Below are 23,142 nucleotides of genomic sequence, written 5' to 3' on the forward strand. Positions count from 1 at the left end.
AACTTGAATTGATGCAGTGTAAATGCGAAAATTAAAACCATTCTGTCGTTGTAAGAAGTGGCGCACGTATTGTCGAAGCGAGCATGTTCATGCGACTAACATTGGACATAGACGGACGGGATTTAATAAGTAAATTGAAGAACATCAGAAGGTTGTAAACATATACATTGGTCGAACGAGAAAAGAAATCAAGCGATCGCGATAACATTGTCATATATGGGATTTAAGTTATCCGTGTCTTTTTGAAGATTGATCGTATCGTTCTGTCTTTTTATGAAAAATGTCTCGGCTATTTCACGTTTTCTGGTGTTCTTCTCTTTATGTAATATATCAACATTTTTAATCTAACTTTAATGTGTTTATTTATGACCTCTGTGGGAAAGGAGTTATTCAAGAGAATTTTCTTAACAATGTCAACGTTAGATCTGTGGAAGCGCTTATTCGACAATAAGATTGCACGGTCAAGGAGCTACTTGTTGTATTAATTTTATAATTAAACGGATGGTTGGAAAAGTAATTAATATAACGACCTGAAAGAGTCGGTTTCTTGTACCAATTAGTAATTAGCCGGTTTCCATCTCTAATAACCGTAGTATTTAGAAACGGGAGCGAGCCATTATTTTCAATTTCGTGCGTGAATTTAAGCCGTGAATGGTAGTTATTGAAAACGCGCCTCGATTTGAGTAGGGGAGGGCTATTTGCGCTAATTAAGGCTCCTGGGTAATCACCGCGGCCATATTGAATTTCTTGCTATCGAGGCGAGAAATTACCCTATTTTATGTTGCGGTATTTTCCGAAATAAAAGACATTTCAATAAAAAATCACTATAGATCGTTTCAGCACACTTCTAAAATTGATCGGATACTATCCTTTTCCCTCGACAATAAACAAACAGTCATAAAACGAAGCCTAAACATACGGAAAAACAAGCCGTTTGACGACTATTGAAAGGAGTGGAGAATGTTCCTTCCGCATATGTATTTCTTGCAAATCTTACCATACGATCAATTTTACGAGTTTCACGAATACGTTAAACGTTATAGCACAAGTACAGAGCGAATAATAAAGAAATTTAACGCAACGCAAAATAGGTTGTCAACATGTCACAAAGGACAGAATTCTCAATTGGAGAGAGTGAGAGAAGAGAGTTCTTATTTCTACCGCGACGGTACGTCGCCACCGTCGCTTCGGAGTTCTCGGCTCAGGGACCAGGAGCCTTAATTATAAGTTAGATTTCATAGGTACGACAGGTGGTGCCGGAGCGTGTGATTGACGACGACATAGAAATGTAACGACTTATGTCGCAACGAGGAAAGAACGGACGCTTGGGGGACGCTGGGCGGAGTGGTTGGCCCCGGGCGGGTCACCGGGGCCCGCCGCCGCGGAAGCGCAAGGAATGTCTCGCACGGCACATCCCTGGCCTCGCCGCAGCATAACAAAGAGTGCGACACCGCGACTGCAGCGCGGGTGGACGACCCGGACGCCTCCTCCGACGGTACCAAGGGCGCCGAGCAGCATGGCCATGGCCTGGCTAGCCTGGCGAAAACTGAGATGGGCCCGCATACGTGACAGCCGATTGAAAGTGCCGTGGAAAAGCGGCGGACATTGCGAGCGGCGCCGCGAGCAGGGCGGCACGCGCGACAGGTCGGCGGGGCGGAAGACCGCGAGCTTGGAGCGCATGCGCGGGGGCCCAGTGTGGTCCCGCCGGGCCGGCCACTCTTCACTGTCGAGCCAGCCGTAGCCGAGAAGCCACCCCCGGAAAAGTGCCCCGACGCAGCCGAGCAGCAGCGAGCAGCAATTCTGTAAGATCTCCGCTCCAGTACTATCGCGATATTAAGGGCTCGATCTCGGCCATGACCCGATACGGCTGATTGCAGATGCCAATTAGATTACCTTTGCATTCTGGGTGAACGCGTGGTCGCGGGGCGGGCTGAGATGGAGCCCGGAAAGTTGTGAGAAAGCCCTCCTTGGAAGCTCTGACGCGGCTGACAGTCAATTCGTGTTTATTGTGTGTTATTGCGTGTTTGCGAATAGAGACGTGCCGCGAGCGGTACGCATCGCGGAATATCGTATGCGTTGTGGAGAACCTGTCGGGATAAGTATTGACGCGTGTCGCGAGTGGAAACATATCGCGGACGGTGCGTTTCGGGAGATATTGCGTTGTATTCGCCTGAGAGCCTCGCGGATATTTTGCGTCGTCACCGTGCGGGCAAGTATCGTCGCGCTCGCTCGAAGGGAAATCTCGCGGACGTGTTGATTGGGATATTGCGATGTATTCGGTTAATGAGATATTGCGTTGTACTCGGGTAATGAGATATTGCGTTGTACTCGGTTGATCGAGGTATTGCGGTGTACTGAAGTCACGATCAACTTCGTGCGTAATTGAGATTCGCAGGGAATGAGACTCGCGTTTTCGCGAGTAGGATGTGTGACGTTCCCACAGTATTCTATCTGAAATATATTATTATTTTTTTTATTATTTAATCTGTGTTGATTGCGCTACGCTCCCTCCCCGCCTCCCTTCCTTGACAAAGGACATAACCGACGCCCTGAGTTTGCGTTCATGTGACTTGTACATATATCGGGATTTGAATTGTCGAAACGTGGTGCGCGTAATCGCACCTGGCGCCCATTAGAGTGTTTCGTCGAGAGAAAGTTATCGGAGAGATTGATACCGCGGATACCTCGGAGCTACCGTCTGCTTGGCAGATAATTTGCGGCAGCGCCCCTTCGGCTAGCAAGACCGAAGGAAAACGGGTCGCAACACATTAATGTTAGATTAAAAATGTTGATATACTACATAAAGAGAAGAACACCAGAAAACGTGAAATAGCCGAGACATTTTTCATAAAAAGACAGACCGATACGATCAATTTTCAAAAAGACACGGATAACTTAAATTCCATATATGACAATGTTATCGCGATTGCTTGATTTGTTTTCTCGTTCGACCAATGTTTATGTTCACAACCTTCTGATGTTCTTTAATTTACTTATTAAATCCCGTCCGTCTATTTTCAATGTTAGTCGCATGAACATGCTCGTTTCGATAATACGTGCGCCACTTTTTACAACGACAGAATGGTTTTAATTTTCGCATTTACACTGCATCAATTCAAGTCACTACCATCGACATTCTACATCTTACACTTATGATTTTTTCGGCAAAAATCTTCGTGGGTTTAATGTGAGAGTGATGGTTCTTTTTTATTAGTAGGTATTACCTTGCTTTTAACTTTGCTCCATTAATTTTAAAATATGACATTAATTATGACCTTAGACCAAATTGCTTTGTAGATTGCTTGATAAGGATCGAAACGTCGTAACGTTTGTGTCACCTTTATATAATAGCCAATTGAGCCGAAATAAAACCTCTTATTATTGTTAATCTATATTGACGGAACATTCTATCATTTTTAGCTATGTAAGGTTATACTTAAAGAGGTTTTATGGAATACATAATCATATATTTTTATATATAGCAATATAATATTGTTCAAGATTATATTTCCATTTCTTATATGACCATATATAATTATATACCTACTAATATAAACAAAAAACTTGCACATTGCTTCCTCATAGTTTTTAAATGTGCAAGTAGAAACTTGTACATTGCTTCTTCATAGTTTTTAAGTGTGCAAGTGGAAACTTGTACATTGCTTTCTCATAGTTTTCAAGTGTGCAAGTAGAAACTTGTTTAAGTGAGCAAGTAGAAACTTGCACATTGCTTCCTTATAGTTTATAAGTGTGCAAGTAGAAACCTGCACATTGCTTCCTCTATGAGGAAGCCTGTTTTTTTATGCATAATTATTAGTAGATATTTATTAATTTGGCTTCCTCATAGAGCAATGTGCAGGTTTCTACTTGCACACTTAAAAACTATAAGGAAGCAATGTGCAAGTTTCTACTTGCTCAATTAAACAAGTTTCTACTTGCACACTTAAAAACTATGAGAAAGCAATGTACAAGTTTCCACTTGCACACTTAAAAACTATGAGGAAGCAATATACAAGTTTCTTCTTGCACATTTAAAAACTATGAGGAAGCAATGTGCAAGTTTCTACTTGCACACTTAAAAACTATGAGGAAGCAATGTGCAAGTTTCTACTTGCACACTTTTTTTTATGGATAGAGTATCATTAAAGATACTTACACATTTTTTAAGCAGAAATCGGTAACCCTCTCACCGATTCTCGCAAAATTCAAAACAACCTTCTTTTAATAATACTCTATATAAAATTACATGTACATCTTATACACTTTTTAAGCAGAAATCGGTAATCCCTTCACCGATCCTCGCCAAATTCACTAACAATCTTCCTTTAATGATACTCTATCCATCAAATAACTTAGGGTAGACCGAGGCGAATCGGATCAATATAAGTTTTAAGACAGTTTTCGTTAGTGTTTTTTTTTTCAAACGAGCTATTTTATCGTGCTAATTAGTAATCCGATTCGCCTCGGTCTACCCTATATATTTTTTAGGCAGAAATCGGTAACCCTTTCACCAATCTTCGCGAAATTCAAAACAACCTTCCTTTAATGATACGTTCTATATATAAGATTACATGTATAACTTGTACACTTTTTAGGCAAAAATCGGTAACCCCTTCACCGATCATTGCCAAATTCAACACCAACCTACCTTTAATGATACTCTATACATAAAAAAAATTAAGCTCAATCATATAGATTTTTTTAGATAAAAATCGGTAACCCCTTCATTATTAGCAATTTTTATTAATTCTATTATATTCTTCAGTTTTTTCTACCCCTATTTCATATATAATTCTTTAAAATTTGGTTAATCAGTTCTTGAGTTATAGAAATTTTGGTAAATTTGGCTGTTTTTTTAAACAGACACCGGTAACCCCTTTATTATTAGCAATTTTTATTAATTCTATTATATTCAGTTTTTTCTACCCCTATTTTATATATAATTCGTTAAGATTTGGTTGATTAGTTCTGGAGTTATAAAAATTTCGGTAAATTTGGCACATACATACATACACACATACCGACATTTTTTTTAATGCGATATTTTGACGTTTTAGAACATAAGGAACACATTGGCATCGAAAACAAAAAAAACAATTTTCTCTTCGGTCTTTTCTACCCCTATTTCATATATAATTCATTAACATTTGGTTGATTAGATCTAGTTTTATATGCGATCAAAGGTCCATATACGATGTTTATAAAAACAAAGCTTCCTCTATGAGGAAGCAAAAGAGATATTTTTTCCCGGGTATATAATCATATATGCTTATATATGGCCATATACAGGATGTAACGAAAAGGTTGTCCGCTACTTTAAGGGTGAATAGTTCACATCAAAATAATGAAAAAAGTTCCTATCAACATAGGTCCGCAAATGATCTCCTACCGAGTTATGGGCATTACAACTTTTAAGCTTAAACTGTATAATTATATATTTTTATATGTGGCCATATGATATTGTTTAAGATTATATTTTCCATTTCTTATATGATCATATATAGTTATATATTAATATGAACTAATATGAACTAATATGAACAAATAAGAGGTTTTTTCCCGGGTATTTATTTTCAAAGTTTCAGCCAATTTCACCGAAATCCAATTTCCACAAGAATTATGCGAGGTCCTTTCTAGTTACTAAGGACAGTGTGATTAATACATATTTTTCTATTACATATTTTTTATTATAAAAAAAAACAAAAGAGGATTATCACGAATAAATTTTTAATTTGGTAATTACTCACGATTTCTGCCAAATCATCTGCCGGCCAAGCTGTAATGTAAAGCCTCTCGCATCCGCCCAATACCATACAAATAAATTGAGCTGTTACAGTCCAAGATTGTTTCTAAATTAAATAAGACAAATAATTAATTTGATTTACATGTACATACATACATATTTTATTTCAAATGCTTTATTATTTAGCAAAAAGCAAACGCTAGAAACAAGCCTATCCTACCAATACAGTTTAATTCACATTCTTAACATTAGGACTATTATTCTAATAAAAATTATTCAAATATTCGGATAATGGATGTAACAAATGTTCGTTATCTGGATCATCCAGATATCCGAATATTTGGGGATAATCCGTAAGAATATGTTCGAATATCTCGAATATCTGGATAATGCAGATATCCGGATAATGCGAATATCAGAATAGCGTAAATATGAGGATAGTGCAGATATTCAGATAATATATAAGCACTGTTCTTGTGAACACGTAGGTATTGCACATGTCAAATGAAATAAAACGGTTTGGATACGAGATGAATTAAAGGGCTTGATGATATAACGGAGCTAACGAAAAAAATTGAATTTCTGGAGGCAAGTTATATACCAGTCAACTTGATATTGCTCTACAGTAAAATCTGAAGTTTAGCATGATAGTCGCATATAGTAGAAAGGTTTTCAGTTAAGGTTTTCAGTTTTCTACTTGTAGAGAAATGTACCCGAACAGACCACATTTGTATGTCTATTAAGCTGACACAGCCACTTTAGCACAGTCGAATAAAACATGCAGAAATTTAGTGCTCTTTTGTTGCTAATTTGTTGCTCCATTTTTAAATTTGTTGCACTACCCCTACCATGAAAAAACTACCCCTAATTATTCCCATCTAACACAACGCCTTAAAAATTCCAATTTAAACATATATCTGGACGGATTATATCATTTTGACTTTGTTGCTTCACATTTTCGTCGATCCTGATTTTGTTGCTCCACCCCACCCCCTTCTTCTTCTTCTTCTTAGTCGTTATGCCTCATAGCTGAGGCGTCGTGGCCAATATGGAGTGAGTGCTGGACCGCCGCCCGCCACTCCGTCCTGTTCAGCGCCTTCAAGGTAGTCCCGCGAAGAGTGGTCCCCGTGATCTTCTTGATTTGATCCACCCATCGGTTTGGGGATCTTCCCCTGGGACGTGTACCTTCAACCTTTCCTTCTACAATGATTTTTCCCAGACCTGTTTCTCGTCCCACCACGTGCCCGAAGTACCTGAGGATTCTGTCATAGGTTGTCGTCGACAGTCTTCTCGTTATTTTGAGCTCCTTTAATATAGACACATTTGTTCGCATATCCGTCCATGGTACTCGGAGAATCCGCCGCCAGCACCACATTTCAAAGGCCTCAATCCTCCTTCTGTCCTTCTCCAAAATGGTCCAGGCTTCGAACCCGTAAGAAAATACAGGGAACACAAGACTTTGCACCAGCCTCTTCTTAGTGTTAGTTGTTATGTTTTTGTCCTTCCACACCCCATCCAGCCGCCTCAGTGCCTCCCTCGCCATCTCGATCCTTCGTCTGATTTCCTCTGTGCAGCCACCGTTGTTGACCAGCAGCGTGCCCAGATATACATACCTGTCCACGACCTCACATCTGGCGACCTCCCGTATATCTGGCCGATTATTATTAGCACGATCGACAATCATGACTTTGGTTTTCTGCCGATTCAATGATAATCCAATCGCTTGGCTGGCTTTCTCAACTCTTTGAATCATTTCGGCCAGTTCGTCTTCCGAGGACGCAATTAGCGTGGTGTCATCGGCATAGCGAAGGTTGTTGAGCTTCTTACCGCCAATTGATACTCCCTTGTCCCAATCATCTGGGCTTGCCTCATTGCAAACTCTCCATAGATGTTGAAGAGTAGCGGCGATAGAATGCATCCCTGCCGGACACTAGCTTCTGTAGAGAAGGTCGACGAATCTCTATTATTTATCCTTACTGAGGTGGTGTTGCTCTCGTATAGATTCCTGAGGAGAGTAATGAGATGCCTGGGCAGTCCTATCTCCCTTAAGGGTACATTCTCATCAGTAAGGCCGAAAAATAGGCTATTTTCATGATTTTTTTTTTAGGAAAGTAATAAATCTAGACATTCGCGATTTTTCAGGTATATTTGTAGTACTTTTAAGTATATTTAAAAAAATTTTCAATTAATTTTATGATAACCCCGAGGTAGGGTACGTTGCGCCGTAGACCGCTGCGAAAAAAAGGACCTCGCTGGCGACCGTCCTACAGGTCATAAGATTCATCTGAAACAAAAAATGGAAAAAGATTCTTGTTTAGTATGAGTGTGGTTATGGCATGAACCACGAAAAATGAAATCTATCCAAAAATAACAAAATGGCGGCGTTTTGAAATTTATATGCGTTTTTAATGAATTTTTTCGTTACTTTCTTGTTTATAAAAAAATCAATTTACAACGTATCGGCATAATTGTGGTTCATGCGATAGAGAGTTTAATTACGCGTATTTAAAAAAAAAACATTAAGATTCGTTGAAAATTGACTGAGTTATCACGGTCGCCAGCTCGAAAAACGTTGTTTTCCAGAAAACGCGTAAAGTTTTAAGTATAGTTTTTTCGACATAAATGTTTATATTTTGATATTTACCGCTAGTCAGCTATTCCAGGGCCATATAATAATCCTTCGGTTTCTTCAAAATTGACTTGCTCCTGCAATCTTTTATTTTGTCTGGCCATTCTCGCCTCGATTGAATGAATCGACGATAACCGCTCGGCGTCTTTTATGCGGTTAGCGTCGCGAGCGCAAGCATACTCGTATGCATTTGGGCCGATGGTGACTCCCATAATCGACATAATTTTCAAAATCGGTTTTAAACCTTCATTGAAAATACAGGTGGCCAAATATGTCGCAATATTTATAATATTGGAGGAGCAAAAAGAGTGTTTTGGAGCGAACTGCCACACAGTTTTGTTGAAGCACTCGTTGTTGTTTTGTGTGAATCCTCCACAGCAGCGGTTCAACAAATCTTGCGATGAAAGGTCTTCATAAATGGGCCGAATTAATTCCTGCACGTTCGAGTCGAGAGGAGGAGGATGGTTATATGACTGTAAAGTTCCAGCTGCTTCCGCTTGTCGCCATTTACACCAAGAGTTTGGTCCACTTGGGCAATTCTCGTGCTGAGGCTCTTCGTCTGTCGATATTTTGTGGAAAAATGTTGCCCACACGTCGTTTCTCATTGCATCAACGTCACACGAATTCCGTCTGATTGCGAGTCCATAATAAATTGTTAATTCATTTATTAACTTGTCCGTGAGCTTTCCAGGCCCACGTCCTCCGACTTTTTTGTTGGTTTTTTTAACTTTCCGCAATCTTGAGCCCATCCTTTTCTGCACGTGGTTGATGCATTCTTTTTTACTAACTTCTTGGTCTTGTTGTAACAAAGCTTTAAAAGTTTTCGTATCTCCATCTTCAATATAGTTTGAATATTTCGCGTCGTGTAGATTTTCTGCTCTGGCAAACATTTCCAGCATTCCTTGCACTTCCATAGCTCCGGCACTTCCCTTGTGGTTGGCTTGACAATCATCCTCGTGTTCGCTGAACCACGTGTCAAATTCGGTGTCCGTCATTTTATTTTTATTTATGACGCATAGTTTACAAAAGGATGACTTTACCAACGTATCTAGCACTTTACTAGTATAATGTCCAATTACTGTGACAATACCAAACAGAGAAGAAAATCCTCGTCTGCTCCATGATCCATCTCCTGATACTGTCAAGTTTTTCTCCTCGTTTCCATTGGCAGCATTTTTTTCTTTTTCCTCTCGACCTGCTTTTCCGATGACTTCATTATACACAGCACTTACAGCAACGAATATATTGTCGACGGCAGCGTAATACATATTATTGCTAATTTTTTTTCCAAGATCCATCAATCCAAGAAAGGTATTAATGCCAGCTATTCCAACGCCCAAAAGTCTCATGACAAATACTAACCGCCGATTTATTTCGTAGGATTTGTTATTAATTTTTTTACACGAATAAATAAACTTCTCGTCACACTTACATAAAACAGAAAGTTGAAATCCCAAGCCATGTTCGTCTTTTTTTCCAAATTTGACATCTCCGTTACACTTTTTGCATTTTAAAATATTGGAAAGAACAGTAAAAACTAACGTGAAATTCACGACTGCATATACGTTACTCGGCGAAACAGTTGTTTCGAAGTCATCCGAACCGGCTATTTTCTTCGCTGACGTGCTGGCAAATTCTTGCTCATTTTCGTTTGTATGTTGATTCCCAGAGAATCTTCTCTTTGTTCCTTTTTTACCGGGACGTTTCGAACTGTATTTGTCGCTTTTTCTGTCTTGAGGCATTTTAAAAAATACACGCACTGAGACGTCAAAAACGCGGGAGACACAAAATCGCACACGTGTTTCTCGTACGTTATAAACCTGATTTCACCAGTGTAATCCCTAATAGTTCAGTGTAAAAAGGCTCCATCTAACGCCAAAAATAGAAAACCTTACGTGAAATCATAAACCTAAAGAAAGGTCGATAAATGTACGAGGAATATTCGGCGCTACGTACCTGAGCCGCGCGACGCTCGCTACCTGCTTTGACTCGGTCGGCTCGGAGGCTCATAACTTTTGAACCGTTACGAATTTCGATTTTTCCTTTTAACATGATATTCTAGACAGTTATAGCTATCGAATTCCGCAAAAAACAATTTTTGCCAAAATTTGACCCAACTGACGAGAATGTACCCTTAAGATGTTCCATAGATGGTGCCACTTCACCGTGTCAAAGGCTTTTTTATAGTCCACGAAGCACAGGAAGACCGGAATGTTAAACTCTCGAGTTTTTTCGATAATTTGCATTATGTTGAGTATGTGTTGGTATGTGGGAAAGATTGACGGGAAAGAGTGCTCTTTCAAGGTCGATACGGGCTCTGACGTTTCCATTCTAAATAAGAAATTCGTAGAAGCAGGAAAGAAAAAGTTTCAGATAGAAGATATAAATTTGAGATATCCTACTGGTGAGAAAGTTGCAATAGAGTTTAAAGTAGAAGCTAGAGTGGAAATAGGTAGACATTCTGTTGTAATCCCTCTGCTTGTTGCCGATATTAATGACGATTGTCTTTTGGGAGTAAATTTTCTTAAAATGGTAAACTTAGAGGAAATCTTTGATTCTGGTTTCGAGATTACAGAATCAGGAATGCAATTAGCACGTATAGAGAATGTTTCAAATAAAGTCCCTGTTTCCTTGAAAGAACTCTTCGAGAATAATTCTCAGAATCTTGATATAATTCAAAAAAAACTTTTTGCTGTATTTTTTAAAAAATTTCATAATGTGTTTTCCGAAAATATTGTTGCGGGGAATTGTAATATTGTTGAACATGTTATAAATGTGCAAGACTCTCTCCCCAGAAAGCAGGTACCCCGACGGATTCCTTTTCGAATGAGAGGGGAGATGGATAAAATTATTGAAGAAATGAGGGCATGCGGAGTGATTGAGGAATCAAATAGCCCCTGGGTTTCCCCTGGAGTACTGAGGCGGAAAAAAGATGGAACAATAAGATTTTGCGTGGATTATCGGTTAGTAAACGCATTGACGGAAAAGGATTCATATCCCCTCCCCAGAGTCGACGATATATTTGATCAGCTAGCAGGTAACGTTTGGTTTTGTGCTTTGGATTTAAAAAGTGGGTATTGGCAAATTAAAATTCGTCCTGAGGATAGAGAGAAAACGGGTTTATCGTTCGGCAGAGGACTCTGGCAATTCACGGTGATGCCTTTCGGTTTATGTAACGCCCCAGCAACTTTTGAACGCCTAATGAAAAAGTTTTACAAGGTTTATTATTTAAAATTTGTTTGGTTTATTTAGATGACATAATAATTTTTGGAAAAAGTTTCAAGGAAATGTTAAAGAATTTGGAAAAAGTATTCTTACGCTTACAAGAAGCAAATTTAAAGATAAATCTTAAGAAATGTGTATTGTTTGGAAAGAAAGTAAAGTATTTGGGCCATATAATTTCGGCGGAGGGTGTCTCTACAGACCTCGAAAAGGTCGCTGCCGTAGAGAAATGGCCGGTTCCTCACACGAAAACTCTATTAAGAAGCTTTCTTGGATTTTGTTCTTATTATCGTAAATTTATCAAAAAATTTTCTTCGATAGCTAAACCTCTATATGTGTTAACGGGGAACCAGTTAAAATTTATTTGGTGAAAATATCAAAACTCTTTTGATAAACTGAAGCAAATGTTGTCCTCTCCTCCGGTGCTTTCTTTTCCGAAGGGGGAGGGTGAGTTTATTTTAGATACCGACGCCTCCAATATAGGAATTGGCGCGGTTTTATCGCAAAAGCAGGAGGGAGAGGAGAGGGTCATTGCGTATTTTAGTCGTGTGCTTAATAAAGCCGAGCGGAATTATTGCGTAACTCGTCGTGAACTTTTAGCGATTGTAGATTCTATTAAGTTTTTTTGCCATTACCTTTTGGAATGTAAATTTTTGATCCGTACGGATCATGTTTCTTTGCGTTGGCTTATGTCTTTCAAGGATTTAGATGGGCAGTTGGCTCGTTGGCTGGAGAGACTCCAGCACTACCAGTTTATTATTACTTACAGAAAAGGACTTTCTCACAAAAATGCCGACGGACTGTCAAGACGGACATGTGAGTCGTTCGGCTGTGAGTATTGCGCCAAGGTGGAAAGGAAAAACTTCGTGGCAATGGAGAAAGGAGTCGCTCGCATTGTATTAGCAACAGGAAATCTGACAGAGTGGCGTCTTGAGCAAAGGGCAGACCTGAGCATTTTAATCATACTCCGTGGTAAGGAGGCTGAATGTTCGCCCACCACGCACCGAGTTAGCTACGGAAGATGTCTCTGCTCAAATTTATTGGTCATATTAGGATGCTCTAGTCCTGAAGGAGGGAATACTCTATAAGAAATGGGAAGCTCCGAACCTTAAATCCAGTTTTCTCCAACTTGTAGTTCCTCGGAAACTTGTTCAAGGAATTCTTGAGGAGTCGCACAACTCTCCGTCTGGAAGTCACTTTGGAGTGAACAAGACTCTGGAAAAGATCCGAAAACGTTATTTCTGGGCAACCTGCAAGCAGGACGTAGAAGATTGGTGCAGAACTTGCAAGGTCTGCGTTGCCAGGAAGAGCCCCTCGGGGAAGGGATGGGTACAAATTTATAACGTTGGAGCCCCATTAGAGAGAGTACAGATAGACATTCTAGGCCCTCTTCCGGTGTCGAAATCCGGAAACAGATTTCTTCTTGTCATAGTGGATTGTTTTACGAAATGGGTGGAAATCTTTCCCTTAAAGAACATGAGAGCAAGAACGGTAGTAGAGGTTTTTATATACCAGTTCGTTTCCAGACACGGAGTGCCTACAGAGGTTCATACCGACCAAGGGAGGAATTTCAAGTCGAAACTTTTCTCGGAATTATGAGACTTTTTGAAATAAGGAGAACGAGGACTACTGCTTTACATCCTCAGTCCGATGGGCAAGTTGAACGCCAGCATCAAACTATAACCAACTATCTGGCGAAATATGTTTCTGAAAATCAAAAAGATTGGGATCGATGAATCCCTATGTTTCTCTTGGCGTATAGATCCTCGAAACATAAGACAACTGGAGTTACCCCTGCGGAATTATATTTCGCTCGAGATCTCAGATTACCGACAGATCTGTTACGGGGGAATTCTTCAAAGTTTCATGGAGAAGAGCCACCTCTGGTTGGAAATTTTGTCAGGAATTTGAGAGAAAAATTAGAAGAAATTCATTCTAGTGCACGGAAGCAGATGAATATGAAATTTTCTCGACTGAAGGCTCGATACGATCGCGGAGTTAGACAAGTTCTTTTTCAGGAGGGGCAGAGAGTCTGGTTTTATAATCCCCGAAGAGTTAAGGAAAAGGCTCCAAAATTGCAGAGCAATCGGGAAGATCCCTTCTTGATAATAAAGAAGCTTAGTGACGTAGTATACTGTATTCGGAAATCACCTCGTCATAGGAGTAAAGTTGTTCATTCGGATAAGTTAGCTGTTTACTCTGAAAGGAAATTGGGTTAAGGAATTAGTGTAGGTCGGAGTCCGGAAGGGAAACATGTGATAATAATTGAAATTTAAAATGTATATTTAATAAAAAGTTATGAAATAATGAGTTGTGATTCGATTTTAATGTTTAAATATTTGGTTCTCTGTTACTGTGCGTTATATTTGTTTTCTAGAGAAAGTCGGCGGTACGCGAGGAGATGTGGGTTACCGCGGCAGAACATCGGCCGAAGACTTCTTCAAGGAAGTTACTTTTTTTAAAAAGAAGACTGCCTCGCCCACGGTTTTTTGAGCTGTGGTATTCCCGTGGGACGTAGAGCGAATGCTGAGGCAGGGACTTGAGGAGTCTGTTAAGACGATGGGTCCACATAAGTATTTCCCCCCCCCCCTTGTCTGAAGATTAAGAGAAGCGGCGTCTTGAGAGGTTGGCAGCGGGGGAGACCACACCGGGAAAAAGCGGAGCTTCTGCGGGGTCGTCCTAGAACCGACAGAGGGGGGAGCCTGGTCAGCTCTCTCCAGAAGAGGAGCGGTTGGAGACCTGGAGTGCGGCTACCAGGGACCAAGAGGAATGGGGTCCGGTAACTCGGAGCAGCAGCTCGAGGAGGGCAAGTGAACCATTCGGTGCCTTGGAGCCCACGGAGCAGAGAAGCAGTGGACCGCAAAAGACTACCCTCCCGGATTGTCGGGGCGACAATCTTGGAAGAGTGGGGGGGTAGTGTTACGCCCGTGCTGTGCGCCCGTGCCGCGCGCTCATGCGAGTCGCCCGGTAGACGTGAAGTCGCGAATCGTCCTTAGCAACGCTTGTTTATAGACAACAATATTCAGATTCTGCTCTGGAATTCCGTCTCGTTCGGACGTGTCTGCCCGAGTCTCTTATTGTATTGAGATACTAATAAACGAGCTTCCTTTCCTAATAAAGTGCTGTCTTTTCTGTGCGAATGTCAGAATACGCGTCGCGCGCGAGTGATTGAGTGGAATTGTGCGGCGGTCGCGCGACGAGCGTAACAGTATTTATAAACAAATATCATTTCACACTTCAGATGCGAGCGCCTATGACAGGCAGCTATAATTTATGACCTGCAATTAGCATGACGCTGATGTCCTCTTCATTTTTTCTAGAAAGAGTCATCACGCGAGAGGAGAGGGGGTATTAGGGTATCGACGAGCCCCGAGGCTGCTAGAATTTTTATAGACAAATTTCATCTCGCGCCACCATCCAGCCGCTAGAATTTATAAACGAATATCATCTCGCACCGCAGGTGCGAGCATCAATGGTCGACGTAAATACTTGACCAAAAATTTTAGACGATTCAACCGTCGCGGTCTCCTCTTCTTTCTTTCTAGGAAGAGCCGCTTATCGGGGTTTCGGCGAGCATGTTGGGTCACGTTTCGCGGCACCATTCGATTATGGCGTCGCGTGTTACAAAGGCGAGCGCCGATGACAGGCTGCTAGATTTCATAAACACTAGACAGGATAAGCGCAGCAACGCGACTCAATTTCTATGGAAGATATCGTAGTGTATACTAAAACCGAATACACTATGCACTAAAACAGAAGAAGAAACGATACGCGATGCTCTAGTTGGAACGAGAGAATAAGGCAATAGAAAAAGTATATAAGAAAGAATAAAGCGAGTCAAAATCACAGTCTGTGATTTGAAAGTCTACGCGTCGGTATATCGATTGAAAAAAAGTACGGCGGTTACTTTGCATTTTTGTGCCAAGTATTCAATACAGAGGAATATTTTTACGATAAAGGAGATGACAATAATTTCGATGTAGATTTATCCGACGAGGATCGCGCGTTATCGGACGACAGTGATTACTTCAGTGATAAAAGCGATGACTTTAAGGAAGTTACCCACAAGACAGTGTTTCGTCCGGAAATCGTTGCGCTGAATTTACGTACGAGAGAAACAGTGCGTAATATACTTTTATTATTCTACGGGTGGTGCACTTGCACTATAGTGCTTCGTGCATGATTTCTTTGTCAGATACTGATATCGGGCACATGTATGCTGTCCGAAAACACTTCATTAAATTACACGGTGCGATGCATTGCCGCTTCTGCTCAAATTGTAAAGCATTGTATAATATTTCCGTGTAATATGTGCCCGATTTGCACACAATAAGAAAAACATTATCGCGAGTGGGCGGCTCTTAAGAGTTCATACTCGGAGCTGAAGTTATTTTGTAACAAGTGGTTAGTATAAAGGAAACATTTTTTCAAAACAGTGAGCAAAAAAAATGGAGATAGACAATAATTTCGATATGGAAGTAGATTCATCCAACGAGGATCGCCCGTTGTCACCGGACAGCAATTATAACAGCAATGAAAACGATAACCGTAAAGAAGTTATCGATAAAATAGTGTCGCGTTCGAAAATTATGGCGCTAAATGGACATACGAAGTGTTGCGCCATGTATTTCTATTATACCGCGGGTAATTCATATGTCGTGTGTGCTTCGTTACATGTATGCTATTTGAAAGCATATAACCGAGTTGCACGATGCAATAAATAGTCGATTTTGCAAAAAAATTGTAGAAATCCATTATTCCAAATATTTTCGTGTAACATGTGCCCGATTTGTACAAAATAAGAAAAACATTATCGCGAGTGGGACAGTGTAAAATTCGCGCAACATGGAACGAATAAGTGATGAGAACTCTATAAACTCTATAGGCACTATGAATCTTATATACTCTGATGATTATGTAATAAACGATATCATCGTTTGAAGGACAATGGAGATGTGCGAGGAGAAAGATTGACGGATGTGCAACGAATATCGCCGGTGCAGTTTCTTCGCGATCGCGAACACGGTATACGCGGAACCAGTGAACGCATCGTCAGACAAGGAGTCGTTATTGATACTGAGCCTCCTTGTGACTGGACGTCTAACGTAAGACGGAAAGTGTATCGACGGCTGCGGGACGATTGCGTTGGCGAGGAAGAAAGATGTGCAGCTCGCTTGGCTGGTGTTTGGCCATATTACATTAAACCGAACTATTGGGACTATCACTATTGGGCGATTGAAATTATTCGAAAGCTCGAGTATGACTGTCAAGCTCTGTACATTCAGATTCGTACAGGTATTGGGAAGTACGTCGAATTGGTGGTGATGAATAACTTTGATCTTTCGAACTCTGGTCGATTCGACCCTCCTATACCGATTAAGCTTGAAAATGCTTCTAATTACTATATTGATGATAATGATGATATTGATCCTATTGATGATTGTGACGATATTAATGCTATTGATGATGCTCTTTAGGCGACTTACTTACAAAGATGGCCCCTACTTCAATTATTATTCGTTTACATGCATGCACTATCACGTTCAACATTGCGAACGGCATTGCTTACGGTGTTATCGATTCGCGTGTAAGTGCTCTTTCGAAGACTGTGACGTGATCTAAAAAAATAGTGCGAAAGACAGTATAAAAAAACATGGAACACCTCGAGGAAACGGAACACGACCTGTTGGAACTAATCCAGCTAAATCGCTACCTTGGGCGAGTATTTTGTATGGGCACAGCGATGCGAAGAATTTATTGAGCAGCTCGAAGAACGCTGTCGTGCCAAGCGTCCGCGGCTCTCAGTCGGACACAGACAATCTTTAGGGGCAAGAATCGCGCGACTCGATGGTGCGAAGAATCGATTACAGAGACATTTCATACATATCAGTGGTGAGTACGCGGCGGGCACTAGTAACGGTGACAATAACGCGGAAAGACTCGTTTGGCGAGAAATCGATACCGCGTTCGAAAGCCGTATATTGACCGGTGCGATAATAAATACCAATTACATCAAACCGCGACAATTTTTTGAAGATGCGAGAGACATTGTACTCGATCGTGTAAGGAACATCATGCAACAATATGACAATGTGAAAATAAACACCGTGTTCAACGGCGAATTTGTGACGGGTGACAAACGTGCGAATAAAAGTATCAACACGAGAAACTGTGAACTCTTTCGTACGTCAGATTTGCGTGAGTGGTACGAGCGACACGTTATCGAGCCTACTTTATCGTTTCTCGAAGAGTTTCAGGAACGCGACAGCGGGTGGGCGTTGTCGCGCATACTCAATTTGACTGTTAACATAAACAAATATAATCCTATGCGCGCGGGGTGTTACATCGATTTACCGCAAGAAATTAAAATAAAGAGAGCGGTGATTAACGTGCAATCTATGGATAATGCGTGCTTCGCGTGGTCAGTGGTGGGTGCTCTGCATCCAGTCAAGGATCATACGTATCGGGAATCCTCGTACCCTTATTATACAACAGTACTAAATCTCCAAAACATTGAGTTTCCAATGACTTTGAATCAGATTAAACAGTTTAAACGACTCAACAACATCTCCATCAACGTGTACAGCATCGAGAAAAACAAGGAACTTGCAATCCTACCAATACGGCTTACCGACCGAAAGATGGACAAACACGTAAATTTGCTGTACATGCAGGACCGGCGAGACGACAACGAGGGACATTTCGCGTGGATAAAAAATCTATCCCGCTTCGCGTGAGCTCACAAATCATTAGACAAAAACAGGAAATACTTTTGCGACCGGTGAGTATACTTTAATTATATATAATTTTATATTTTTTTAGACGTAACGCCGTCCCGTTTATTAATCGCTAAGATTTTTTGTTGTTGTTATTTTTTTTAAAATCATTTTTATTCAAACATTTACAACATTAATAGAATATAAATCTTGCTGAACATTTATCTTCTTCGTCGTCCTCGGCCTCCTCGTTGTTTCCTTTGAGTGGCCCTGCTGTGAACTTCTGGGCCTCTGGTGTGGATACCCTCGGTCTGCGTCGCAGTACTTCAAAGCTCCACCTGTGTCGTCTGCGTCTCCTCTGTGCTCCTTCGAATCGGAGAGAGCGAAAGTGGAGAAATCAAGGGCGGAAGAACCCACAGGTTGGGCGGAGTTGACCCTCCTGAACTCGGCGTCGACGTTCCTATCTTAAAAGGCTGTTTCCTCTTGGGTGGTGTAGAAGCCACAGGAGTTAGGCGACTAGCGCCGAGGATCGGTGAAGAGCCGGAGATAGGGCGACCGGCACCGGGAGTCGGCGATGAGCCGGAGGACGGGCAACTGGCACCGAGAGGCGGCAAGGGCCAAGAGGTCGAGCGACCTGACGAGGAGCGGCTAGCGCCTGGAGTCGGCGGAGTGCCAGAGGCTGGGCGACTGGCGCCGGGAGCAGGGCGCCTTGCGCCGACTGATGACGACTTGGAGTTGTGAGCCAGGCGTCCTGCGCCGGAAGCGGGAGGAGGAGGCCTTCCGCGGGGCGACTAGCGCCTGAGGCTGCGGCTGGCGCAACCTTCTTCCTCTTGACCGCAAAGATCTGGTCAAGAGGAAGAGGGCGAGTCTTGCGCCTTTTTGTAATTCCTTCCTCGTCGAGACGAGGAGGAATTTTGTAACGATGCGCTCCGAAACACATCGTTCCCGGCGAGCATCAACCGGATGCCGCTCGGCCGAATATCGGGCGAGACAAGGCACGGTGTGCCTTTTATTAATTAGATTATCTCGCGTATAAGTCCGCGAAACTTACCGCGGCAACCGACTCGGAGCGCCGAGCGGTGCCGAAAACAGCCGAAAGTCGCCGAACGCGATCGCGGCGTCGGGGTACTCGGATAATACCCGACCGCACCGCCGATCTACCTCGGCGCTCGCCGTCGCCGTCGCCGTCGCCGATACCCCCGCCGCCACCTGACGGCGCCGAGGGGTATATAAACGCCGGTCTTTCCGAAAAAGATTAGATTCCGCCGTGAGCCAGCAACCGATCCGACCGATTCTCCGCTGCTCACGGATCCCGAAATCCTAAACTCGAACACAACCAGGAGGTAGAGAGTCTCTCTCTGGCTCCGTCAAGTAAAGCATCTTGTCGGTTGATTCGATCCCGTACAATAAAACCTACGATACCGGAGTGAACCAGGGTAAGAGAGCTACTCTCTACTCGTCAAGGGTCTTGGCCACCCGGTACCGCATCCCGCCTGACGCGTCGCTGCGCCCGTGTATAAAGAGTCTTCTTTATATTCGCTAAGGGTCTTAGCCGCACGATATCGTCTCCACGCACGATCCTCACCGCGTACGATCTCCGCCGTGTCCGAATCCGCGCTCCCGCGCCGACCGTCACCGAATCCGCACGCCGTATTCTGCGAGCCCGCGCGCCCGCCAATCTGCGTTCTCAAGTACACGTACTTCGTTCCGCGTAGCCAATCGCTGGCCGTAATTCCGCTTCGCTGTACATATCACTTCTACGATATTCGCGCTTACGATCTCCGCGATCTCTCTGTACGACATCCGCGTATTCCCTTGTACATATATCTCCGCTTCGATATTCGCGCCTTCGATCTCCGCGATCTCACTGTACGACATCCGCGTATCTCACTGTACATATTCCGCTACGATATTCGCACCTGCGATCTCCGCGATCAAACTCATGTATTCTCAATCTCATTAGAATAAACCTTGTTACTTTTTGTTTTAACCGAGTCTTGTGTCTTCCTCCGCGCCTACTCCGAACCCTGACCAGCCGCGAGCTAGATCCGCGCTTCGGAAGTTAGGTTGTTTTAATTTTAGTTTCAAAAGTGCGAGGCGTTTGATATTAAACAAATAGGGCTCAAATTTCGTTTTTTTTGCAAATATCTCGTTAAATATCGATTTTACAAAGAAAATACAAGAGTAGAAAATTAAAGAGTGGACAATTTTGCACAAAAAATGTTCTATAAGTTTTTTTCGTACGAGCAATACTTTTCACCTAATAAATTATGCAAGATGTACGCGGCGCGGTGAATGTACGGAGCGCGCCGACAGACGTCAAGTAAATTAAAAAAAAAAAACGCGTTGCACGCGCGCACAAAAAATGTCATAACTTTTGAACGAATCATCGTACAGAAATGAGCAAAGAATCGTTGAAAAGCTGAAACCTTCAGCTTTTTAATGCAATTTGTTTCGTTTTTCTACGACAATTTTTGAAAATTCTACGATGGTTTAACCAAATTGTTACATGCAGTTTTTGTCTTTTTTTCATAAAATCAGTCACAAGTAGATTCCAAATTGTAAAAAATAAACGCCTGCAGGATATTACAGTATATACTTCATACTTTGACCCTACCAGAGGAAAAAAATTACAAAAATTTATTTCTTTAAAATCGAGCTATTGATATTTTCAGTAATTTTCAAATCTGTTTATGAAATTGTAACAAACAGCAAATTTTTCAATGCCGCGTGTTACTGTCGCAAACGCGCATATTGTTAATAATGTTGATATTATTGTAAAACTATAGTTAGGGTAAAATGCACGTGAAAATAATCTATTATTCGTAGTAATAGTAATCTTGATATCATTGTAAACTTATTGTTAGGACTAGATGCATGTGATAATAATGTTAATATTATTCTATTAATATTAACAATAATATTGATATTATTGTAAAATCATAGATTTAGAACGCATGTTAATGATAATGTTAGGTAGTATTAGTATTGTTATTATAGTAAAAATATAAGATACTTTAGAAAGAGTTTAAAGGAACGTGGAAATAACTAGCATATAATTTGATAAATTTGTTTATTGAGCGATCAATTCATAGTCTCGACCGGCACGCGACGCTCTCGGATAATCACGCGATTTTCCGAATAGTTTCACGTAACGATCTCGTGTATTCACGTGAACCCCGTAGTCCCTTACCCCGAAACGTCACCAAACGAGTAGTATATATACAGGCCCTGTGAATCGGGTATCCGCATTCAGTTCTATTCTATTTCCGAATAAGTTACGCGAGATTGATATATTGAGAGCACCGCGAGCCGAGAAGGACTTAGCCGCGAGCGAGTTTGATTCAGAGAGCTGTGCCTCTTAGTCTCACGCGTCGTTCTTCTTACTGCCGGAATATGATCCTGTAATACAAGGAAAGAAAGTGAGGCCAGCAATAAATATCAGTTGCAGCGAAATACATGAATAGTTTTGTTTTACCTAGCCTTCTATGATTTTCCACCTGATACCTACTCGTCGATGCGCGCCTCTCTCAGGGCGTTCTTGACAGATCCTCGCGTCAATGCGCGCCTCTCTCAGGGCGTTCTTGACAAGTCCTCACGTAGATGCGCGCCTCCCGCAGGGCGTTCTCTAATCTTCGCTGTTCTTTCCTCGTTCCTAAAAACATTGATTAAAAATAGATTATTGAATACCGATTATCTACTTATTAGCTGCATGATATTGTTAAGGCTTACATACACACACACAATTTCACAAGGACACACTCACGCACGTTTGCATGCGATATATTTCAACAGGGAAATCGAAGCAGCTTACATTAAAAAAGATCCGGAAGTATAACAAGCCGCAACAAGGTAAGTGAATAGTATCACCAATGGTACGATCAAGACGGTCGGGACGTGCCCATCAATTAAAAAGGCTACGGCGAGCCTATTATACTGGCGATGAATTCGATCTGAGCGTGTTATACTCCGTTCCGCCACCAGCATTACAGTCCGAGCCTCTCGCCGACGTCCCGGATGTCTCAAATCCGTCTCAATCGACTCCTGCCGTTGAAGAGCGACCGAAACCTAGAATTACTGTTTGAGATCACGAGTGCATCGTAGCGTGCATCGGTCTCGTCAAATGAAAGGGCACAATGCGCGTGCCTTCTCTGTACTATAAGTTCATCGTTTCAATAAAAATCCTAATCCAAATATGTAAGTTCTGAATACTTTGCATTATAACGTGGGCTTCCCTAAAGGCATTTCGCAATCAATACCTTTCAAGACGTTTCCAAAACGCTGTTTTCATGTCCTTGCGCGATGGAGAAACCCACGCTATAAACAGTCACCGGTGTGACAAACAACAACATTGCTAACGGCCGGTTAGCAATGTTTCGTCTCGCGTCGACGCGATGCGGTGACGTAGGCCGCCGATTGCCAATCAGGCGCGACTCAATGCGTGTCATAGCCCTGTGCCGCCAATCACAAGGGAAAATCGGAGGTCACCGACAACGCTTCGAAACAATTGGTTATTGCGAGAAGAAGCTCCCGTATAAAAGAGCTTGCTTCGTCGCGCACCGGGCTCTTTGTCGAAAGTCAATCGCACAGAATCTCCGCTCGCTAAACCGCTTAACTACGCTAGCTAACACCGCTGTGTACACCGCTTTGAGTTCGCTCTTCGCTATCGCGCTTCGCGAACACGCTTTCACCACCGCTGCATGCCGTACTAACATCTGTGCGCGCGTTTACGGCTTCTTGCTTTGCTAAAAGTAAAGGAACACTGTATCCATTGTATACTGAGACTTTATTGTAATATACTTATTTTAGTGGACTTATACGTATTTGACTTG

At 42.0% G+C, this 23,142-nt stretch overlaps 1 protein-coding gene and 1 pseudogene across 1 annotated transcript; one reads left to right on the forward strand and one right to left on the reverse strand.

Moving 5' to 3' along the window:
• Window positions 1-8,099: 8,099 nt before the first annotated feature.
• Window positions 8,100-10,114, reverse strand: LOC139786379 (uncharacterized). The gene has a single exon (XM_071725540.1). The coding sequence runs from the start codon at window positions 10,112-10,114 to the stop codon at window positions 8,390-8,392; it is 1,725 nt and encodes a 574-aa protein (XP_071581641.1). The 3' UTR covers window positions 8,100-8,389.
• Window positions 10,115-17,247: 7,133 nt separating this feature from the next.
• On the forward strand, window positions 17,248-19,051 carry LOC139786377 (uncharacterized; annotated as a pseudogene).
• The last annotated feature ends 4,091 nt before the right edge of the window (window positions 19,052-23,142 follow it).

This window comes from Temnothorax nylanderi, unplaced genomic scaffold, assembly GCF_030848795.1.
Source record: "Temnothorax nylanderi isolate EJ_2023f unplaced genomic scaffold, tnyl_v1.0 TNYL_tig1022_pilon, whole genome shotgun sequence".
NCBI classification, from domain to species: domain Eukaryota; kingdom Metazoa; phylum Arthropoda; class Insecta; order Hymenoptera; family Formicidae; genus Temnothorax; species Temnothorax nylanderi.